This window comes from Oratosquilla oratoria, chromosome 21 (genome assembly GCF_046742065.1).
Source record: "Oratosquilla oratoria isolate Oo_2021 chromosome 21, ASM4674206v1, whole genome shotgun sequence".
NCBI classification, from domain to species: Eukaryota; Metazoa; Arthropoda; class Malacostraca; order Stomatopoda; family Squillidae; genus Oratosquilla; species Oratosquilla oratoria.
In genome coordinates this window covers 21051121-21076014 of record NC_134797.1, presented here as the reverse complement: position 1 = coordinate 21076014, position 24894 = coordinate 21051121, and the positions used below count along the sequence as shown (strand labels likewise).

At 39.2% G+C, this 24894-nt stretch overlaps 1 protein-coding gene and 1 long non-coding RNA gene across 2 annotated transcripts in view; one reads left to right on the top strand and one right to left on the bottom strand.

Annotated features, from left to right (window-relative positions):
* Positions 1-1196: 1196 nt before the first annotated feature.
* LOC143036766 (uncharacterized) lies at positions 1197-2617 on the top strand. The gene is made up of 2 exons (XR_012967401.1): positions 1197-1313; positions 1378-2617. It is a non-coding gene; the product is annotated as an uncharacterized LOC143036766 (long non-coding RNA).
* Positions 2618-15357: 12740 nt separating this feature from the next.
* The window catches only part of LOC143036765 (carotenoid isomerooxygenase-like), a 54677-nt gene continuing 45140 nt past the window's right edge, over positions 15358-24894 (bottom strand). The window contains exons 6-12 of the mRNA XM_076204475.1: positions 24368-24506; positions 22276-22475; positions 21646-21825; positions 20804-20950; positions 19775-19903; positions 19544-19642; positions 15358-19438 (exon numbers count right to left, since the gene is read on the bottom strand). Coding sequence (XP_076060590.1) covers positions 19268-19438; positions 19544-19642; positions 19775-19903; positions 20804-20950; positions 21646-21825; positions 22276-22475; positions 24368-24506 — 1065 coding nt within the window. The 3' untranslated portion in view covers positions 15358-19267. The remainder of the gene's footprint in view (positions 19439-19543; positions 19643-19774; positions 19904-20803; positions 20951-21645; positions 21826-22275; positions 22476-24367; positions 24507-24894) is intronic.

The following is a 24894-nucleotide window of genomic DNA, read 5'->3' as shown; positions in this document are numbered from 1 at the left end:
CGCGACGACCATGGCCGCCGCTTCACTGGAGTGCAATATTTTTGTTACTGGTAGATACTGAGTTGTATCAGTGATACCATATATGGTGTGAAGGCCTGAAAGAGATGGTCTGATCACAGCGGACCAAATACTTAACTCCAGTTGGTGCATGACGTCATGTGGAGGAACTGGGCTCTCTTAAGTGAGTTTATGGCGAGGCCGGTGAGCTCAAGGACCAATCGGAGGCTCGAATCTCCTGTGACGTCACTCCGGGAACGATCTCTTGTATCTCTAGACCAATAGTTTTCAACCTTTGCTTCAGTGACCCTTCGTGGTTCACAAAGAGGGTCACAAATCGAAAACTATTGATAGTGGATGCACTAGGGTTCCTATCACTAGTGATGGGGTTTCTGGGAGGCTGATGAACAGTAATACATAAGGAGAGCTGCTGGGAAGTGACTCGGACGGGAGGTGTTGTCTCCAGTGTCACTGAACGACCAATGCTGCGAAGTTCAAAATAGTTCCTGTCGTGATACTTTTATATGTGTGGGAAAGTTGACGTCACTCAAGGTGGATTCTCGGCAACTAAAGTGAGTTCGTTTGAGTATAAGCGACTTCGACTACAATCTTTTGTTTTCCAACTCTTCGACAGTCAAGTTGCCTTTGCGTCGTATATCGATAAACTGAACAAGAATTAAGAATTCAATACAATATGAATTTTGGACACATTATTGAAATGTTCCTAAGGAAATCTAGAGTACAATCAGATGTTTCTTTTTCTAGCGACTCAAATTCATTATTGTTGACAAGGATCCGCCCAGTGTGACGCTACCTAGAGGAGGGTTCTATGAAACTGAGAATTTTACAATAGCGAAGCTTGCTGGCAATCATTTTTGCGTTGTGTCAGCAGAAAACGTAAAGATACCTCTTGTCTGGGTAGTGATCTGGACAATGCATGGACACACACACACACACACACACACACACACACACACACACACACACGGTATGTATGTACATACTACACGCACACAGTGTACAGGTACATACTACACACACACACACACACACACACACACACACACACACACACACACACACACACACACACACACACACACACGGGAAAAACTCATGGAAAAAAACGAAAGGGAAGTGGAAGGTGATGAGGAGACAAGAGGGATGAACTAATGAAGAGCAAGAAGAAGGAAACTCAAAGAGAATGGAAGTACAACTCAATACGGCTATGATTCACCAAGTGACAGATTTTTTTTGTACTTATTGTTTCACATTTTCTTTTGTAAATCCCAAGTCTTTTTTGAGTATATATATATGTATATATATATATATATATATATATATATATATATATATATATATATATATATATATATATAGTGTATATACATATATATTACTTAGAAAATGCACATGCACGCGATGACGTAAGCAGTTGATGATATTCATGCATGTAAACTTAGACGTAAATTTCAGGCAAGTTCACGCCAGCCTGAACCCTGAACTGTTCATACATTGTTCGCCAACATGAACGAACGCTAAGCACTTTGATGACGCAGTGCCTCACAGTGCCTCTTCTGACTGACGACAATCCTTTTACAACCGAGGTGCAGGGCCCTGGGGGGGGAGGGGGAAAGGGGCGTCTATGGGTCGAGACCCCAACGAGTTCCAAGTCCACTTTCCAGATGAATAAAATCGTCTGACATTTGATAAATGAATAAATGAATGAATAGATCCCTGCGGAACCCATGACCCTGATGAAGACGGGAGTACCCATTCCCTATGCAAATGTACGTTGCAATGGCGATGCATTCATGCAAATCTTCCATGCCAAAATGAAAAAAGGATAGTCAGTTCTGTGTCGTGTAGGCGTATACTTAATACTCAAAAGTTAAATGTATTTTTGAAGAGCTGGGCGTGTTCCTCGGTGCGTTCCGCTCTAGTTTGGCCGCGGTTAGCGCTCCCAAACTATCAAAGCAAAACAGGTGCCGGTACAGTATGTGGCCTACGAAATTTGTCTTTGGTGTATAGTATGTGGCTTGCCGGACTTATATTTCGGTATGAACCTCCTGTCTCTTAACCTTTAATAGCTTGGGAACGCTAACCGCGGCCAAACTAAAACGGAACGCACGGAGGAACGCACACAGGAACGCGCCCAACTCTGTATCTTTACACATGCTGAGTCGGGTTGGGGTGGAGGCAAGAATGCACCTGCTGCCGGCGGGCGATTTTATTCGGGTGAGGGTGGGAGGAGGGGGTGGGCAGACTCTGGAGGTAAGGGGTCCCGATCGATGGAGGACCCCCGACCCCCTCGACCGAAGAGACTCGCCTGGCGTTCCCCAGAATAAAAACTGTGGAGGTCGCCACAGCCACCTTAATGAAATCGAGGACAATATCATGTCTCATGTGTGAGTTTATGGTATATTTAGCGGCATCAAGAGGAAATATGCATAACCAGCGACAGGCCGGTCGGCAAAAGGTGACTGACCAAGTGATCACGTGGACATTAGAGAACAGCCTCACTCACTCACACACACACACACACACACACACACACACACACACACACACACACACACACACACACACACACACACACACACACACACACACACACGCAGTCAATTGGTCATTCGACACGAAGACGACCTCTATAGCTTTTATTGAGTGATGCCAAACGTTTGTTTTCCATCGAGGGTCTCGAGAGAGAGTAAGTCTGGCGGGATGGCACAACGTGTCCTCCGCGGATCGTGAGCCCATTTCCTCCCAAGTCTGCTTCAAATGGAACCGTTCATCGACACATCATCCACTATTGTTATGACGAGGATCCAGGGGGTTGCCGCTTTTTTGTATTTTCCTCTTTATCACTTTCTTTTCGTGTAGAGCCCACACCGTCGCTGCATCTTCTGTGTTGGATTACGTTTTCTATGATATTGCTTCGTCATCTCTCCAATCTAAGGAGTAAAAAGTCACTCTTTATCTGTAAGATCCAGAATTTTTTTGAAATGTTTGTCGGGGGAAGGAAAATATCTGTGACTTCCTGATCATATATTCACCTTTGCCTTTGCAACTGCTTCACACCCAATTCATGAAATAATTGTGTGTGTGTGTGTGTGTGTGCGTACGTGCGTGTGTGTGTGGGTCTATGTTTGTGCGTGTGCGTGTTTGTAATCATATACTAGACAATTAGCACAGCAGCATTATGGCATTTTTTCATTGAATCAAGGATGTCAGTTATCTGTATTTATGCACACACTGTTACGAATCAACGCTTTTAGTTACGATTAAGCGTTTTTAAAGTGCGGATTGTACCGCGACCAAATACTCTTGGTCTGCAGCGAAGATAGAGTGGGACAGTAGTCAGTATAAGTATCTGAAACAAAAATAAAACGTCTTCATTCATTTCGTCCTCTTTGATTTTTAATCCCTAAAGACTTGAAGGTTCCCGAACTTATCTGAAAAGTCTCCTTTTCCTCTCAAAGGATTCCAAGGACCTTGAATTGGCTAAGACGCAAAGCTGGTCGCGTTCCTATGTGCGCTTCTAGGTGCGTTCCTCGGTGTCCTGACTGACGCACGTATTGTCAGGTCACCGAGGATCGCACATACTGTAGGAACGCACTGAGTAACGCGCCCAGCTCTGTTACAATGATAAAACATGTTGATAAAAGACCGTTTGGTCCATACCGAAGTCTAATTCTGTAAAGAATAATCATCGATTGGTGACGTCATACGCCAGGAGGCGCGTCGCTTCACTCACTCCTACGCCGGCGCCAGTCCCCTCCACGGTCTCTCCGGGAAAGCTCCCATGCAGTCACCCTTCCATCCCACTCCAAACAACTCTCGACAGATTTGATCAACTTGCCCCTCCAGCCATGAATTCTGTGGGCGTCGTCCCCTTCGTCTCCTCCTCCATCGAGAAGGATTGTCTCTCTTGTGGAGACAACTCTCATTAGGTAAAACTGATCAGGAATAAAGTCTGTTCCCAATCGTGTGATTTCCATTCTCAAAAAACAAAATAAAAAATAAAAATGAATAAATAAATAATAAACAAAATAAAACAAAACAAATAGATAGATAAATAAACAAATAAAATAGAATAGAAATAAAAGATAAATAAATTACATATATATATATATATACATATATACATACATATATATACATATATATATATACATATATATACATATATAAATATACATATATATATATACATATATATATATATATATATATATATATATATATATATATATATACATATATATGTACACACAAAACACAGTATTGTGTGTGTAGATTTCATAACATTTTTCTGGCCACATTATGAAAATCGACCTAATTGAAATAACGTTTGCAATTGCTCTGCATCCACATTATAAGAAGAGACATAATCAAAACAAGTCATTCAGGTATGAATCTGACAAGACCAAATTGACCAAAACTTAATCGTTCCAAACCTTGAACCCATGCAAAAACAAACAAATTGTATATATTGTGTATAAATATATATATATATATATATATATATATATATATATATATATATATATATATATATATATATATATATATATTATCAGAGGTTTGCAGAAGTACCTAATCAATCCCAAGAGCTAAAATTTCCAAAACAGAATAACAGAATCTTAGAGAGAGAGAGAGAGAGAGAGAGAGAGAGAGAGAGAGAGAGAGAGAGAGAGAGAGAGAGAGAGAGAGAGAGAGAGAGAGAGAGAGAGAGAGAGAGAGAGAGAGAGAGAAGGGAAAACTTACTGGTTAAACCTTTCAAAAGTGTTCTTTAATTTGATCCTACCCACAACTACAAAGGCCACTGAGAAGAATAAGTTTTCTTCCATTCGTGTGTAATTCTAGCCAAGGGATAGGGGCCGCCGCCGCCCTTGCTGTCGTTACTTCATTTTGCTGGCACTAGATGGCTGATCCTGATTGCCCAATAGCGGTGAGTTCCCGTCCCAAATTTGCCTAATCCATGGCGTCCTCATGACAATGCATGAGAGAGTCTGTGATAAAATTGCTTATCTTGACTAAAAGGTTTTCAAATCCTGCTTCTTAGCTTTCTCTCTGGCTTGGGTCCCGACTGCCAAAGGCGCGTCAGTGCACGAGTTCCACGCCGTCATTTCACCTGATTTACCTTTTATCTCCCTATATCGCCATGTTCACTGCCGCTTCACCAAAGTCCAGTGCCACAACCGCAATCTACCATAGCATTATTACTTGTCCACTTTACCAGAATGATAGCTTCCAGTCCGTATATCTCATCCCGTCTGACGTCGTCCAATGGCGCTCAGTTTAGGGGAGGTAACCATAGCGATGCAACCACAACACTAAACCACCACTGAATCACAGCACCACGACCTCGTTTCCCCTCACCGTCCTGCCATACCACCACCACATCTTCATCACCACTCCCTCCACCACCTCCTCCCTGCCCACCTCCTCGAGTTCCATCCCAGGACCTCCTCACTCGTTAAGACTCAGTCAGTCGACGGTCGTCCGAGGTGGCGTGGCATCCAGCACCACGGCCGTTCCACTCCCTTGACACGTTCCCGTGCGGTCTGCCATACCTTACATCTCCTCTATTTTGTACATCCTGAGACTTGAGATTGGTGAATTACGAGGCTGCATGGGTACATCCTTTTCTCCCACAGTTTGCAACAGTTAAATAACATACATCCGACAATACCCCTGTCATAACCTACGTTATACAGCATTCATCATCGACTCTGTCCCTCGCATACTCCAACCAACGACAAGTACCAGTTACCAGTGGACAGATTCGAACTGGAGCCACCTATTGTTAGTTATCAGACTCGGACTTCGCGTCCCTTCACTTTTACTTGCTGCAAGTCCATAATCACCCCCTCTCCTTGCGAGCCAAGCTGCTGTCTGAGTGCCCTCCTGATCTGTGACCGGACATCGCCGATCATCAATTCCCTAGGCCTTCGTAGTAACCCCAGGTCAGCATGATATCAGGTGAGACTTCCGGCAGTGGCTACACCTTTTGTGTGTGATGTACGAGTTCTTTGCTTTAATATGAGTTTGCTACTATTCTTACTGTGTCGGCATTAGTGTGCGTATTTTCATATTAACCCACTCCGAAATTTATTTTATATTTTGCCTTTGTACTTTGATTTATTCATTTCCGTGGCACTCTCTCCCTGACATAAACAAAACAAATTAATAAAAATAGATAAAATAAAAAATAAGTAAAATCGTTTTAGACAGCCAAAATGATAGTTACAGATGACTAATTATATTGATTTGGGCTGCATCCCCCACCCCCTAATTACGGAATCCTTCAAATAATCTTCGTGCCTCGGAGAACAATTAATTGCTACATAGCTTCCTTGATATCTTTTCTTTTCTTTCATAACCTCAAAACTCATGATGGAAACGTAATATATTTTCCTGATTACTAGTTAAGAAACAGTTTTCTCAATTCTTGATAATACAAGAAAAATAATTAAATAATCATGAAAAATCGAATCAACCTCACGGAACTCCAAGACCTCTCTCATGAAACCCCGGTCGATAGGTATGAAATTTTTTGTGCTTGGGATAACTTTTTCAGTGCACTTGCAACAACTTCCAAGTGTTTTTTTATGCTCAGTATTTTAGAATACTGTACGAATAATGCAGTTTCCGCGCGTTACATAACGTAGTGTAGTATAAGGTGTTGTGAGTCTTCTGTGTGACGGTTGCATAATTTATTTACTTATCTTTTAATGTGGCCAGGCCGACTCTGTGTTGACATGGTCTCAGCGGTGGGTAGGGACATGAACGCTGTCGTGCAAGTGCGGGTCGTCATTGGCCTTGGAGTGCTTGTTTTGTGATCTAAATGTAAATGTGTGTGTGTGTGTGTGTGTGTGTGTTTTGTGGATGTACTGTGGGGGGTAGGTGGAAGATCATTGTAGATATTTGAGTAGTATGCCGCTGGTGTATTTTTCGCCTGATTGTGCGTGCGTGTTGTAATGAGACAGGTGATCAGGCGTGAGGGCTCTTGCATGGAATGTGCATCTATCATTTTCATATGATGTCCTATGAGAGGAAATTTGGTTTCTGTGAGTAGATGTTCTATTGGGGTGTCTTTGGTGCATCGTGTTATTTTTCTTAATTCTTTGTTTTGTATAATTTGTAAGGTGCCTATGCTTTCCTAATCGTTAGAAGCCATGCTGTGGGAGCGTAGTCAATCGTGGTTCTCAAGAACTGTTTATCGAACGTGGTTAGCGTTTTTTTTATGCTGTCTAAACCCCATTAGAGTTTCCATATTCCCTCACGCAGTGAGTTCCTGATTGGGTTCTTTTGGTTTCGCTCGAAGCTGCGTGCACGGGCATTGTGACGTGAGCGATATGCGGGTTGAAATCTGATGTATTACTTTTCTTCTTTGTTCTTCGTTGAATACAAAATTCAGAGAGCATTTGAAGTGCGCTCGGAACATTAACGGTCACGCACGAACTATTTCCAAAATAGCATCTAAGCGAATCACTAAATACTCCCATTAACTGCTCACAGACTTCAGATTTGCACAATTTTAGTACCCTCAGAATCTTTTCGTCGTCTGTACCCGGGGATTTTCTAGCATTAAGTCTATCCATTTGTTTAACTATATTTTCCTTGCTAACCCTGATGTCTATCTCTCTTCTCACTGCAGATTGGAATGCAATCAGGTACCAATCTAATGTCTCTTTTGTAAATATTGAGAGCAAACCTCCATTAAATGCCTCGTTCATTGTTTTCCTCTGTATCTATCAAGACATCCTAGTAGGATTTAATTGGGTTTACCTTTTCCTCTTTGTTTAGTAGAGGTGAAAGAGACCCTCGTGGTTAGATCCCGCTTGTCTGGAAACCTTAATTTCGTAGTTGTGTTTTGCAAGGCGCGTATTCTTCTCAACAAGTCTAGCCATTTCATTATACTTAGGCCTAAGGTCTGTTCCCTCTTTTCATTCGAGCATAAAGCCCCTTTTCATTCTAATCTCATTTTCAAACTATCCGTCACCCATGTAGATATATTAGATTCCGATCTAGTTTTCCTGTTGGGTATGAGCTTTTGTTGGCTGATCTAAATACGAGCAGTAAGGATACTGTATGATTCTTTTAGACCCTGACCTCCGGACTGACCTTGTTAGTGACCTTCCTTGAAGTTTCCCCACTTCCTATGTGTCACGACCTAGGTCAAATTTATTACCTCCTGGAGTGGTACTAAGTTTACTCAGGTATTTCCTCATTCCCTTTTTAAAGCCAAGTACTGATATATTGTTATTGCTATTAATTTCTTTCCATTTAATTCTATATGTATTGTCCGGAACCGGTGCAGATTCGTGTGACTAGGAGAGACTTTGGTGACCATATTCTTCTTTCTTATAATTGAAACGATAAGAATTGTATTCGTTATATTTTGAAATACAGGGGTTATACAATATCAGAAACACTATTAGGACGAGGAATATGGAAATGAACACAAGGAAGTCGGGGTATCTTCTAACCAAGTCCACCCTATTTCTATAGCAAGGGCTTTTCGCCCCTTACAAGAGGGGTAGCCAAGTCAAAAGGCTAGTACCCACTCCTACCCATTCCACACTCTTTCCCCCCTCTCATCTTAGCTCCTCATGGATGACAGGCCATCCTTGTATCCCGCCCACTGGCCTAGATCAGAAGCAATGCAGCAAGACACAGCACATCCACATCAAGGCCGCTTCATTTAATCGGCGACCCCCGTCCCCTCCCATACAAGTAGAAAAAAGAAAAGAAAAAAAAGAGAAGACTAGAAGAATCTCTTCGGGCTGCGTCAAAATATAACTCATATATAACCACCGCCTACCGCCCCTCACCACTAATCCTTCCCTTACATCAAAGTATCATCTATACACAACCTTTCTCCACTCATCCCTATCCCCTACCTTTTCCCTTCCTTGTTCAACGCCTCTTTCACCCCATCCATCCATCTCATCCTCGGTCGTCCCCTCAAGTTCACACCCGCACCTCTACCTTCTACCTTCTTCTGACAATATTCTTGTTTTTTTTTCTACCATTGACACGATAAGAATGGTATAGTTGCCAAAAACATGTCTACTGTGATAAGGTCTTAATATTTAGAAATGCTTTGTCTATTCACTTATCTTTTTATCGTTGAAGACTCGTGTCCTCAAATGATGTCTTCTTTTACCAAAATTTTATAGTGTCATAATTCGGTTCAAAACTGAAGTCTGAATGTTTTCTTATAGTACTTCAGGATATATCCCATATAATTATTTTTCAATACAAAATACTTCACACTGCGCTAAAGTGGTGAGATTTAGTATATAATATCACGGTGCAAAGCTTTTCATCAGTTCAGTCTCAGTTCACGTCACTACTTTGCATCACAGGGCAGTGAATATTGAACAATGTAGGATGTTTTATATCGGGATTTAGCACTAGGCATCACAAAGCACGAGCTCTCTTTACATTGACAATTTCTTGTTTAGCGATACAGAATAAAAGTACAATCTATTACATCTTGACTTACGTTTAATGACCAACACCAGTATAATTTCACGTGTTATTCTACAAGTCTTTTTCTCATTTACAGGGACTATGTATGTCTTCCTGGTGATGACAGTGGTGGGGCTGACGCTGAATGCAAGTGTGATCGTCATCCTTATGAAGTCGTCCATGGACATTTTCTTCAAGAACATCTTCCGAGCGCAGGCAATACTGAATGTGTCTTGGTTTGCCAGTTGCCCCTTCTTCGTGATCAACCATCTCCAAGGCCCGTGTATTGAGGGACTTTGGCAGGGATCAGTGGAGAAAGATGCAGCAGCAGTAGAAGAGAAAGAAGAAGAAACTGAAGGCGAGCTCCTAAGAGAGAACTTGCAGAATTCGAGCAAAACTGTAGATTATACGACAACCTCCCATAACGACACTTTGGTTTCTTCAAAAGAACTGTCTTCTGACGAATCAAGCATGTGGCAGAATGCTTCTGTAAATCCCACCAATATTTCGAAGGAAAATACCAGTTTCTTAGGGAATTCTTCAGAAGAAGAGTACAAACCTTGGGCAACGGCTCATCAACATGGGGACTCTACCGGATTTACCCAACTGCAAAATAACTACACTCGGGCCAGCCTCTGTTCGGACCCAGAGTGGTCGGTGATCTCCGATTACAATACCTGTTGTAACTTCGCTCGCCTTTCCTTTTGCAAAATTTTTGTCGCAGCCTCCTTGTCGAATGGGCCCTCTTTTACCTTGATGGCCTTTGTGACAGCGTTGCTAAGGCTCTTCTATATTACCAAACCTATCCAGACCACCATGATCCCTATCCGCTTACGGATAAACATTGCCACGTATTCACTGCTGATCATATATTTCCTCAACTTTGTCGAGGTGTGCCTGTCGGGAGGCAATATTAGCCTGGTTAAGTGGGTCTGCTACAGATATCGCAAACACAAACTGAATACGGTGTTCCAGACCTACATCAGCTCTGTGTCTCTTGTCCTCATCCTTGCCTCGGGGATCCTCTACTACCTGTGCTACAAGTTGGGAAAGACTCGGGTACAGCGCATCCGACGACGAAAGGTCTCCTTCAAGACGTGCTTTCTGCAATTTTGCGGACTGGCGGTCGTCCCAGTTTTCTTTGTGATCAAACTGTTCCTACAGGTCTTTGGTATAGACCTTCAGAGTCAAATTTCAATGTTGAACCAACTTGTGTTCTTCATCTCCTTTTCCGTAATATTTCCCTTGTCATTACTGCTAGACCCGTGTCTTCGACCCACAGTCCATCTGGTATTTCACTCTGCTTGTCCTTGGGCAAAGATCGGGGAAGAAGGCCTTCGAAGGTAGACCTCCACACTAATTCGGGGAGAAACTCCACTGGATATAGACAAGGTTCATTCGAGGAGACATCCATGGACAAAAGAAGCCAACAGAGTTTCAATACATCATCGACAGCTCATTTTGAACAGACGAGAGACTTCAAATATAGGTAACGAGGAGACATCCATGGACAAAAGCCAACAAAGTTTCAGTACATCGTCAACAGCTTAGTTTGAACAGAGGAGGTTATAAATTTCTATGGGTATGGGTAACAGAAAAATGACAAAGGACAGACCAAAAGTCGTCGACATGCAGCAAAGAAACTTTGTGTGAACAGGGCGCGATACCATTTTTGCATGAGCATGAGAAAGGACCATATCGAGAACTATAAACTATATGAAAGTAAAACTGCAGACGAGGTGGGGAGTGACCTTGATTAAATGAAATCGCCTGACGGTAGCCAGAACAAAGACACCAATAGTGAAGTGCAGGAAAAGGGTTAGAGATGCGTTTCGCTTGTCCAGTGGGCTTGTTCGCTGCGTTACAAAGCAAAATGTGACCAAACTGCAGATCAGCTCTCCATAGCATTTTGTTCACTTTGGGTTTTTGATCCGTTAGACGATTTTGCAATCGAGTATGTCCCTGCAATGGAGTATGTTCTTGGAAACGAGTTTGTTATTACTATCTAGTAATATGTACTGAATTATTTTTACAATCGTCTATCGCGAGGGAGAAGCGTAGGGCTCCTACAAAGTAAGGTAAACGTGGCGTGTGGCGGTTGAGAAATGGCTTAGAAAGTGACTAAAAAGAATCACATAAATAGGGGGAAGGGGAGTAATCTCAATGTTTTCTACCCGAACAGCAGAAGCGTCATGAATAAAACAGATTTGTTGAGAGGAAAAGCTTGTGTAGATGGATTTGATATAATAGTTATCACTAAATCCCGGATCAATATGGCGGATAAACATTTCCTTCCGGAAATCGACATACAGGGATACAGACTACTTCACAAGGACAGGGAAGACAGAGGGGGAAGAGAGTAGCAGTGGATGAAGTGGGCACGGAATTAATTTGAGTGGGTATTACAGGGAGCAAGGATAACCCACTACTGGGGTTCTCTATAGAGAAGAGACAAACCCCTGTTGCGGCAAGTTTTCAGGGCATTGCTGTACAAAAATTGTGATTATGGGGGATTTTAACAGGAAATATTGACTAGAATAATTTAGTACGAGATCAGGAAGTGCATTTATTTTACTTATATTTCTATGTGGTACAAGATAATCTCTTAAAGCAATTGATTGCCGAGCCATCGAGTGAGGGAAATACATTGAACTTACTGTTAACAAAAAACAACATAAGAAACGTATTAGTGGGTGATCGACTAGGTACTAGTGACAACAAAGAAATAATATTTAGCCTTAAACACAAAAAATAGATACTAAGAATAACATATCAGTACTTGACATTAGATATGCTTATTTTGAGGGAATGGGGAAATACCGGATTGAGCTTGGTACCAGTCCGGGAGGTTATAGACTTGCCCTAAGTCATGACACGTGGGAATTGGGAACTTCAAGGAAGGCCACAAACAAGGTTAGTCCGAAGGTCACAGACAAGGTCAGGTTCTAAAAGAATTGCATAAAATCCTTACTGCTCGTATTCAGATCAACCAACGAAATTTCATACCTAACAGAAAAGTTAGATCGGAATCTAATACACTTGAATGGATGACAGATAGGTTAAAAAATCAGATCAGAATAAAAAAGAGTTTTATGTTCGAATGAAAAGGAGAGAACACATATTAGGACTAAGTATAATGAAATGGCTAAAGTTGTTGAAAAGAACACGCGCACAGCGAAACGTAACTACGAAATTAAAGTTGCCAGACAAGCGGGATCTATCTACGAGGGTTTCTTTCATCTCTACAGAACTAAGAATAAGGAAACGATAAGCCAAATTAAATCTGACGATGATGTATTGATAGATACAGTGGAAAACAACGAGCAAGGAGTTTTATGTTTTGTCTCAATATTTGCAAAAGAGAGATTAGTGGTAATGGTCATGGAACTGCATTGTGTATGCCTTATGGTCTCTTGCAGTGTTTCCCTTCTTATGTTCTTATCTTATTGTCAAAATGTGCTTAATATACAAGCATGTATCATAGAAAATTATATCTAAACTTTACGGTATTTCTTTACGATAGGATTGCAATTTGTAAATTATCTACATATTCATACATAAACTGCATTCTATTATATGAATTGTATAAATTGCAAAATAATATACGATTTATGTCTTAAACATAAATCTAATATTAAAGATACCAGACGGCTTTAATAAAAACATTTGCACATTAGTTAAATGCTTCTACGAGATACAATTTTTCCCGTGATCTCGTTTGTATTGTTCTTGAGATCACCCTGGATTAAATGTGGAGACTGAAATACACGAAAATGCAAGAGAAAAATAAACCCAAAGAAACATATGAACGGACAGGCAAACGACGACGACGTCAACAATCAACCTTAATGTTGAAAACAAATTATGGCCAGAGTACATCATGACACTACAAGGTCTAGTAATTCAACCGAATAGCGTTCAAGCCAAAACGCCATACTGGCTTAATCAATAACTAAATAGATAATTTAGTATGTCTTCCACATAAAAAAATATTACCGTTGACTACAAAATATTTTTACTCACCACAGGAGCGCTTGGCCTCGTCTGTATCCTCTTCATTGTACCTAGAAGTGTATATTTGGCAGATGCAGCGGCGCGTCGTCTGAATCTACCGTACGCTCAAATCATGGGGCCGGGAACAACACCTTTGCAAATAACCGTCTCATGCCCCCGGTCTTTTTACAGTGGCATCGTTCCTTGGATTTTGATTTCAGCATACGGTACCCTACACTGTCGAGCCCGTATCAATTAATCAGAGAATCTAAAACTCGTTATATTCTTATCCCCCCCTCTCCCTAACCTCTGGGTTTCGACTTGCTCTCCCTAGTCTAGAAGTTTCGACAAATTCCATTTAGGCCTACGAGGCCTTATCATGTGTGCCATTTGCATGCATATGTGTTTTCAGACCTACCTTGCACGATGCGGAGACGCTCCGGAATGGTTTCGATTCCGTGTAAGACGACTTCCTGTGCTTCGCTTCCAAGTCACTGTTATAACTTTACACCACACTAAGTAATAGAAATTTAATAAACTCTTACATATTGCTGTTACCTAAAAGCTATAAATTTTTCTTCAACTTGATTTTCCGGTCTTTACTGTAGGCCGTCTGCTTTTGGAATGACTTCACGACCCACTTTGGCGGCCGTACGGGGAACGAAGACCCAAAGAGCTTTGATTGGTCGAAAGTGAGCTCGTGTTTTGACGTTGACGAATTAGTGAACTTCCCTATATGAATAGCTTTCATAAAAAACATATATATCTACATATATCGACAGCTGACTGAATTTGTCAGTTTCCACATAATTCCCAGTGAGCATGATATATATGATTGCTTTCCAGATGTTGTCTTCCATTAGTAATAATGGAAGACACATGACACATGTAGTGTCATGTGTGAATAAGATGTATCAAATATGGTATAGTAAATATATCATTACAGTCCTTGATCTATAAGAAGTCCACTCAGGGGGTGGCATACATACATCGTATAACATCTAAATAGAATCGCCATTGACGGCGTATTTCAATTAAATAATTCCGACAGTCGTCCCGGGACTCTTGACAGACACTGGTTTCCTACATAGTTTTTCTACACAGCGACATTCAAGGCAACAATTAATAATCTTTATTGTCATAATATATAAATACATGTGTGTATGTATTATCATAATTATATTTTCTAATTATCGTGAAGTATTTTTGTGGTAACTTATTTAACTGTAAGATTTGTACTATCTGGTCCATTGCAAACTCTATATCTGTACTGGAAAAGACCGCTAGATCCTCGTGTCTTGAGGCTCTAAGCATATATGTACTTTTTCTTTTTTGTTAATTCAGGCCTGTGATTATGATCACCTCAATATGTAAGCATGTTTTCAGATGAAAACTTGAAAAATTACCTAAGCAAGATACTGTAATGACTCATTTATTTTATATTATTTTTGTTTCATCATTTGTGTTTGCTTGATTCACATTTATTATTAGTTATCTGTATATTTATTATTTACCTGATTATTATCTAACTATACCTATGCATTTATGTACTTTATTTATTATTATTTATAATGTTTTTTTATTTATTTATTTATCATTAATATATTTTTTTTGCATGACCTAGATATAGACCAAAAGGTCTCCTGTCTGCATGCTCCGCCTTTGTAATCCTTTGTAAAAAGTACCGTTTTCCAAATAAAACTCAAGGCAAATAGAATGATTTACCACTGAAAGTAATATGTATTTAAAAGTGTAAGATGGGGTATCATGAATACAGTTAATCTTTGTTCCTAAAAGACAGATGAGTACATTTGAGTATTTTTGATTTCCAGGGCTTTGGTGACCTTGTGGTATTGGGAAATTCAAATGATACCAATAGAATGGCACATATATTCTTTATCAAATCTCTCAAAACACACACTATGTACACATATTCAAATAATGTCCATAAGATAGCTCATATATTCTTTATAGCATCTTTTAAAAAACACATACACTATATTTATATCTATATGTATATATACATGCAAACACACATACATATAAACACAGGAACAAGTATTTACACTATGTTCTTGTCAGTCATAAACATTCCTTTTTTATAAACACTCATTCTGTCAAAATCCACTTCATGAAACAAAATTTCTAATACATCATACATACATATTGATGTATAAAAAGATATCTAACTCTAGAAATTTTTCTTAAACACCACTGCATACTTTCATTGTGTAGATGGTAGAATCAAAGACATCAGTCTTAGTTTAGTGGGTTTAGATAAAAACTTCCCTAAAAAAATATCATTTACACCTTTGGTATATGGATAGAAAATAGTGTTTAAGAAATGCAGTTTATCTTTTTGTAACATTCATGATAACAGCAAAGTATCACTAGTATATATGTTTTAATTAAAATAGGAACTACATTGGCTTCTTAGTCAACTAAGGAGTCAAACATGACTGAATGAAATGGCTTGGTGGCAAGCGGAATGAAGGGAGAAGTGCCGCCCTGTACAGTATATGGAGGGGGTTCACTACTAAAGCTTTGGCTGTAATTGATCAAACTCTTCTGTTACTAAAATGGTCACACACAGCTAAATAACGTAGCTTAGCAGCAGCCAGAATACAAGAATGAAGTCCATCTACTACAGAAGGGGTTAACTGTATTACAGTAGGTTTGTTTTCCCCGAGTGGGCTTCATGTCTTTGCTATTGGTATGCAGCTGAATAAAATAACCTAGCAGCAGCCAGAACATAAGCACAAATATTATCAAGCATAGAAGGGGTCAATCACACTGAGTTTAGTCTTTGATACTTAAAATAGTGGAACAAGTGCTATCAAATTGGGTCATCCCTGTGCTTGCTTTTTGACTTGGCTACTTCCCTTGTGATTGAGAAAAAGCCCTTGGTATATAGATAGATAGAAGCAGTGTGATGGGGGTTAACTGTAATGGGTTTAACATATTTTCAACTGAAGAAGTCATACCCAGCTGGTAAAATAGCCTAAAGAATAAAGATGAAGCATTTTGTCAGCAACCACCAGTGCTTCTATCCTTGGGGGACAAAATCACATTAAAGAGGTGGATTCACAGAGGACATAAAGGAGAGGCTTTAGGGGGCAGCAGAAAGGAGGGATATTAGAAATTAAAAGTACAGTAATCATCATTATGTTTTGAGTAACTATTAGTCTTTAATCATAAAGGTATAATGTATGTTTCTGGTGCCTAGGGATATGTCACTGTCTAAATTATTGACTACATGCAACTTAGGAAGCCAGCAACCAATGTGGGGGATGGAGATGAGTGGTAACCAAAAGAGAGAACAATATATACTGTGTATTTGGGTCCATCTGGTCCCAGATTCGAGTCTTGACTATGTGAGATGAAAGAGAGTCTGGTCTAATCTTAATAGAGCATAACGAACTCAACGTCTGCCTGACACGCACACATGAAAGAGGATCACTATTTGATGAAGTAGTGGGAGCCTACTGTGAAAATGCTGTCCCACTACACTGCATCTGACCCAAGCAGTATGATGAATGACAGGGAAACCCCCATTTCTGAGGTGCTGAGATGGGATGGGTGGTTGAATGGCAATTATTTGTGATCAATGTAAATTACTGTAAAGGAAACGAAAAAATATCTGGGTGCTCTGGAAAATGTTATAAGAAAAAAGTATTTTGGGATGAATACAAAGAGACAGTTGTATAAGGAATTGATTCTACCCATGGTACAGTATGAGACTTGGATTATAAGAGAAACACAAAGGAAGAGTCTAAATGTTTTTGAAATGAAATCTTAAGCAATGGTAGTTGTTACAAAAATGAAACAGGAGATAAATAAAGATGTGAGAAAAATATTGGGAGTGAAAAGTGAGCTGTTTGAGAGTAGATTAAAAAAATGCAGAAGTGGTTTGGGCACATACAAAGATTAAAGAAAAGAGTAGCAAGGAGAAGTGAAAAGGAGAAGTAGATGAGCAAGCTCAAAAAGTAAACCAAGACTGAGGTGGAAGGACGGGGTGAACTTGAGGGGAAGCCCAAGAATGGGACGGATGGAAAATGTGGAGGTGGCCTTGCATACGAAGGAATGAATATTGAGCAGGGAAGAGAGAGTGAATGCATGTGTGTACTTACTTACTTAGTTGTATCTTACGTGAAGGGGAGCTATGCTCATCGTGTTCTGTCTTTTGTATCTTGCAGTGTCTAGTTTGCTCTTAAATTCGTGCATGGTTTTTGCACACACTATTTTGTCCAGTTTGTTCCAGATGTCTACCACTCTGTGTGGTGTGTCTGTGTGTGTGTCCATGTGTGTATGTGTATGTACTGACCTAATTGTAGTACAGAGGAAAGGAACAACATTCATTGGTCCCGTCTCTTATTCTCTAATTATCTAACATACCTAGACTCAAATTATTGTATGGTTACAACTTAGTCTATATCTTTAATTTCCAATTATCATATTTAGGTTTGAATTCATGTATTGTTTGAGCTTGGGCTATATCACCTTTTAAGTTATTCTACATATTCGCACATCTATATGGTAAACTGTATTTCTTCACATCCTTTCGACATGTGGTCTTTCTTAATTTACTTCCATGGGCTCTTCAAGCCCCCAGGAGATCTCTTCTGTATTTACCTAGTTGTATTATACGGGAAGGGAGATATGCTCATGGTGACCTGTCTTTGTATCTCTCAGCATCAAGTTTTTTCTTAAAATCTTGAATAGTGTTTGCACACACTGTTTCTTTGTCTAATTTGTTCCAAGTATCTATCACTCTGTGTGGGAAGCTATTCTTTTCAGATCTCTTCTGTAATTATCTTTTTTTAGTTTCTTTTCATGTCCTCTTGTTTTTCCATTGTCCCATTTCAACAAGTCATTCTTATCTAAGATTTCCATTCCCTTCATAATTCTATAGATAGTTAGTAAGTCTCCTCTTTCCCTTCTTTGTTCCAGAGTTGGTAATTTTAATTTGTGTGTGTATGTGTGTGTGTATGTATTTGCCTAGTTGTATTTTGCGGGAAGGGGAGCTACGCTCATGGTGTCCCGCCTTTGTATCTCGCAGTGTCTTGTTTGCTCTTAAACTCATGAATGGTTTTTGCGCACACTATTTCATTGTCCAGTTTGTTCCAAGTGTCCACCACTCTAGTGGAAAACTGTTTTTCTTCAGATCTCTTTTGTAGCTATGTTTTTTTATGTGTGTATGCACGTATACATGTGAAAAGTGCATTCACCCTCCATCAAAGATTAACCCCACTCATGTTACCACTGCTTCTTTTTGATAATTATCATCTATTTTCATAACTAAGATATTTTAAAGGATGCACACTGTGTTTTCATTATTTACTGCTTTTAAACATTTTTAGGGGATCTGTGTCCTCCAATTCTCATGAATGTTAAGGATTGACTATATATATATATATATATATATATATATATATATATATATATATATATATATATATATATATATATATATATATATACACACACACACACATCATGACATTAATATTTTCCTGAATAATAGGACCCTGCTTATATTTTAATGCCATACTTTTTCATGTATCAATTTGTGAATAAAAAAAATCATATATATTTTTCAAATATTTCCTATATTTAAGTATTACTGAGTGCATATAGGTAAAGCTGTATAAAAAATTCAAATCTATACTCCAGGTTATTTATATATGATATCTAAGGAACCATGAACATCACAGGCTGCTCCATGTCTTGGTAACCAACACTTATAATTTTTCTTGTGTGGTATGGAATAACAAGATACTACTGACATCGTTTACATATTAGAAATAAAATAACCATGAAGAGGCATTGGTACATAAGATGGAGTACTGACAATTGCCCTTGCAATTTCTGTTAGAGTACTAGCATCCAAAACCAATAAAACACCTTTTTGTTTATCCTCCTCATACACACACATGGCCAAAATAACACCGTCATCTTCTTCCTGTAAGATATAGAAATAGTAATCATAATAACATCATCAGATTATGAAGTGTTTTTGCTGCAATACAGGTGTGGTATATACAGGGTATATCAAGTATTTACTTACTACTGCATTGGGTCTGGGCACAAATATGGGCTCTCCTGGGTACAGATGCTCTTCTTTGAATGAAATTGTTTTAGATTCAACTGTATCAATTTTTACAATCTGGAATTTAAAAAAAAGAGAGAAAAAATCAATGTAAATAGGGCAATAGAATTCTGGTCAATATAACTGAACTCTAGATGTGTATATACTATATCTATCTTTTAAAGCTACAAAAGAGATCTCTTAACTTACAACTCCTGCATTCTTCTCAAAGTCTGGACCCATTGCCCATATGTGTCGATGCTTTATTCCTTTCACTGAAGGATTTATGGTTGGATTCTCAACGGGTGTTTCTGATAAAGTTTCAAGCTGAAGACAGATCTGAAAATTACAACCATGATGATAGTGAAACTAAACATCTTCAAGCTCTGACTTAATAAAAGGGAAAGATATTCTATATAATGGATTATAATAGGAATAGCTACTGCCAGCACAGATAGAGCATAGATTTTCTGGCAGCGTCTTTCAATATACACCTCAGTTCCTGCTCAATCCTACAGGCTTCCTACATTCTCTGCTAAAGTACCACACTGTTACAAACACAGTCTATCTGAATGATAATATCAAATTTTCATTATTGGAAAACCCACAACCCCACAGCAGCTGGCCCTCCCACAGATCTCCCTGGAAAGAAACTTTGGACCGTTGTCTATGTTGTATTGGTGTGGGACTGTTTCTCAAAATAGTAGGAGAAGGGAAGCAGTCATCATTTGTCAGCTCTCCACATGTGAAAAGGTGTAAGAAATACAGTTGAAGTTGATAGAGAGAGATCCTGGGCCTTGTCTGAAGACCAAAAGTCGACCCCTCAGAGGGCTACACTTCCTTTTGGATGTCAGGGGTTGACAAGTTTTGAAAAGTGGTAGTTCTATTGTCCTTGCAGGACCATCTAAAGCAGGAACTTATCATTGGTCCCTGGTCAATTTGAATATCTAATGCTGGAATGAGTATGTACAGTACAAGGTATGATCTCAAGCTAATTGAAAATTTGATCCAGTGCTGTTGATATGGCTCCCAGGAAACTAATACTCTACCTATATTGTTGCTGGAAAAAATAATAAAGTAAAAATAAATAAATACATAAATAAAAATAGTAATTAAGAGCTGTCAAAAACTGATTCACAGAAAATTAATGTAAAGATCATTGGTACATATAATTCAGGTGTGATCACTAATCAGATTATAAAGATTTTATTTCCACATCAACAAAAAAGAAATATTTACCTCAGATCCAGACCATTGTGCTGTACAGGTTGTATAGGGCAGAGTGACTAGGATACCTATGTCTTTTGTGACAAGAGGAATAACCATTCTTTTCATCAAAGAGCGGAAAGATTCATAGAAATCATCAGATCCTTTAATCCTTTGTTCCTGTCAAAGGAAATCAGATCAACAAATGTTTATATAAATCTCTGACTACATTTTGTTGCCTAAACAAATACTGGAATATGATCATAACTGTATTTCTTATGAAGATCACTAATTCTAATAGAGAAAGTTTCTTTGTGTCCTGCCTAAAACAATATGAAAACAAGAGTGATAGAGAGGACAAAGTTTTCATCATAGGAAAAACCAACTGAGTAATTCCAGATGGTTTCAGTGGCAAACAAATGAGAGGCAAAATGGTATAGATGCATCAGGACTTTGGACATATTACAAAATAGTAAAATACATAATGTCAACTGGCAATATTTGCAACTTCTAGCCTGACTACTACCAGTTCATCCTTTATTACAAGAGGGTGGAATTTGAGGAAAGTTCACTGAAATAATTGAGAAGGAAAATGAAAAAAAGAAAGGAGACAGAAAGAGAGGGAGAGACTGATAGAGATACAGAATGAGAGAGAGAGAAATAGCAAGAGAGTAAGAGAGAGCAAGTAATGGAGGGAGAGAGAGAGAGAGAGCATGAAAGAGAGAGAGTTACAGAGGTTGTCCAAACACATAAGTGTTGTTTCTTTCCTGTGTACTACAATTAAGAAAACTCAAAAAGGTAAATACATACTCTATACAGAATTATGTATCTATCCATGTGTAAATGCACATAAGGAACTTTAACCCATTGTTTACCTTTAATGTATGAATGAACATATTGTTGAGCAGGGAAGAATCTTTGTACATAGGCATATCGATTACAATGTGGTCATCCTCTTCGTAGGCATTTGCTATGTGCATGACAAAGAGGGGGTCAGTGACATATCTGGTTTTTACTAATTTCCACTTTCGTCGATCAATTACATGTATAAGAGTCTGAAACACAAAACAAACGACTTTGATAAATTCAACTTCATAAAAAAATTTTTGTTCAAACCTTAATAAGTGTGCACGCAATAGGATACAAAAGGACTATCAGGAGAAATGTAAGTGTGGAATTTTTTCAATAAATTCCAAACTAAACCAAGCATGCACTAGTTAAACATCTAGAAATATCTGTAGGTGAGTGCTGAGATGGAGAAAAATGCACAAACTAAGACAACAACCTGTTTCGTGAAAGGGAGAATATATAACAGTCTATCAAGAAGTATTCACACATTAAAATCTAAAGTTCATCTAAACTCCCATAATTGCCAAGTATCATCTAGATCCAATTTAGTTTAAAAAGAAATGTATTTTTTTATGTAAGTAAAATGTCGTAGAGATACATGTGGTCCTGCTTTTCCCAACTTTGAGCAAACAATAAAATTCTCTTCACTGTCTTACCGTGTCCCCATGCCATTTAAGTCCTTCGATGAACGGTGAGTTGGACATAATATCATTCATCATGTCCATGATTGATACTGCCAAAGGCTGCTCAATTAGGACCACATAGTTTTCTGTCAAGGCCATAGAATGCATGTATGATGGCGAGAGCTTCCACCGTGTTGGGATTGAAACCATGATCTTGCCTTTTGTGAGATCACCTGGGGAAGTGAGAATGAGAGGTAATAAAGATAAAAAGTCATCTATGAGGAAAGTGCTGGGAGTTGAAGGAATGAAACCTGGTGGGTTGAAAATGTGATGGAATTTAAGAAGGTGCAAATGAGTACATGAATATGTGGGTTACCTAGGCTCATTTTCATTTCATACAAATTTCAGAGGAATGAGAAAATCTCTTAGCATTTTATTTCTGTAAATAATTCATGAATACCACTGAAACTATGTGGAAATGGGATTTTTTTTATCTACAACTTGATAGAGGACAAACATGTGCAAAATTTGGTTCAATGTGTGAGATAAAAAAAAGAAAAACAGGGACACATCTTAATGAAGGGAAAAAGAAATCAATAGAACAAAAGAAGCTTACAAACAAGCTTGAAATTACTACAAAAGAATCCTCAGGGAGGAAGAAAAGAATTCAAAGATGAAGCGAAACTGTTTTACACATTTCTCAGTGATAAATTGAGACACAGGGAAGAAATTAAGAGGCTAATTGTGGATAGTGAGGTTTTTGAGGAGGCTTCAGCTTAGGCATAAACAATGAAAGCAATATTCCAATCTATCTTCACAAAGTTTGAGAGAGTATGTGATAGAAAAAAGCTAAAGATAAATGTGGGTAAAAGTAAGGTGATGAGATGTACAAGGGGTGAAAGTGGCAGTAGACTGGAAGTGAGCATAAAGGGAGAGCGACTGGAGGAAGTGGATAGTTTTAGATACTTGGGTGCAAATGTGGCAGGAAAATGTGGAGTGAAGGTGGAGGTAGAATGTAGATTGAGAGAAGCAAGTAAATGCCTTGTTGGATTGAAGAGTGTAATGAGGAATAGACATTTGGGAATGGATGCTAAGAGGAGACTATATGAAGGAGTGATTGTGCCAACAGCACTGTATGGGGCAGAAACATGGAACATAAGAGAAGAAGAGAGAAGGAGTTTGAATGTGTTTGAGATGAGGTGTCTGAGAAGTATGATGGGGGTTACTAGGCTAGATAGAGTGAGAAATGAGGAGGTGAGGAGGAGAACAGGGGTGGAAAAGGAGCTGGGAGATAGGGTTGATGAAAGAATATTAGGATGGTTTGGACACATGCAAAGAATGAGTGAAGAAAGACTAGTAAAAGAGGTGTGGAAGGCAGATGTGGAGGGAGTGAACATGAGGGGACGTCCTAGGATGAGGTGGATGGATGGGGTGAAGGGGGCTTTGGGGAAGAGGGGAATGTCTGTTGAGGAAGGACAGGAGAGGACAGAAGACGGGTGAATGGAGAATGGTTGTATATGGATGATGTTGTGATGCATGAGGTGGAATGGGCGGGGATGGGGGGTCAGGTAGTATGTGTGAGCAAAAGTTGACGCAGGCCAAAGGGATTTCTCCATGCTTCTCCTTTTATGCATGGGGGGAGGGAAAGTGGGGGTCGCCAATTTAATAAAGCGGCCTTGCTGTGGATGTGCTGTGTCTTGCGACACTGCCTCTGACCCAGGGCAGTGGACAAGGTGCAAAGATGATCAGTCATCCAGGAGTTGCTAAGATAAGAGGGACGGTGGAGGGGGATGGAGTGAAAGGATGTGAAGAGATGCAGTTTTTATATAGATGTATAAATATGTGGAATAAATTAACAGGTGATATAGCCCAAGGTCAATCAGTACACTAGTTCAAATCTAAATATGATAATTGGAAATCAAAGATACAGATTAATTTGGAACCATAAATGAATTTGAGTTTAGGTATGTTAGAAAATTAGGGAATAGGAGACAAGACCCAATGAGCATTTCCCTTTTCCTGTATACTACAATTAGGTACATATATTTAGGTAAATAAACACACATGCACACAGTGATTGCAATAACTCTCCTTCAGGAGATTTGGAAAACAAAAAATATATTACCTGTAGGTGGGTATCTTATGATGCTGTACTTTGGTCCAGTAAGGCCGACTGTTTGTCCCATGGTGTACAGGTAGCCGTCCTCGTCCTGGATTGGGTGCGGACTCTGGGTCATGAGCCCATGGCACTTGTTGACGTTGACCTATCTCCAGGGAAGGCATGGTGTGGAAAAAAAAGAGCAGTTGATAAATGTAATATGAGCAGGCTGTATCCTACAGAAACAACTCTGACAAGTACTTGGAGGATGTAGGTTATGTTTGGGGGAATTTGGGAAATTGGTACAATGATATTTTACACTGCCTGCTTGTCACAATATCTTTGCTGGCAAGGTTGTAATGGTATCAAATAAAACTGTGTGAATAGCTTATCAAATAATTCATTTCCCAGAGCAGAGGTGGAAATGGGAGAAGAAGAAAGTGATTTGCACGTATCCTACACACTAACTGAATCTTACTACTGGGTTTAGTTGATGTCTCTTGCCAGCTTTTTGTGAGGTCTCTACAAAAGGGACATGGATACTACATGTTAAA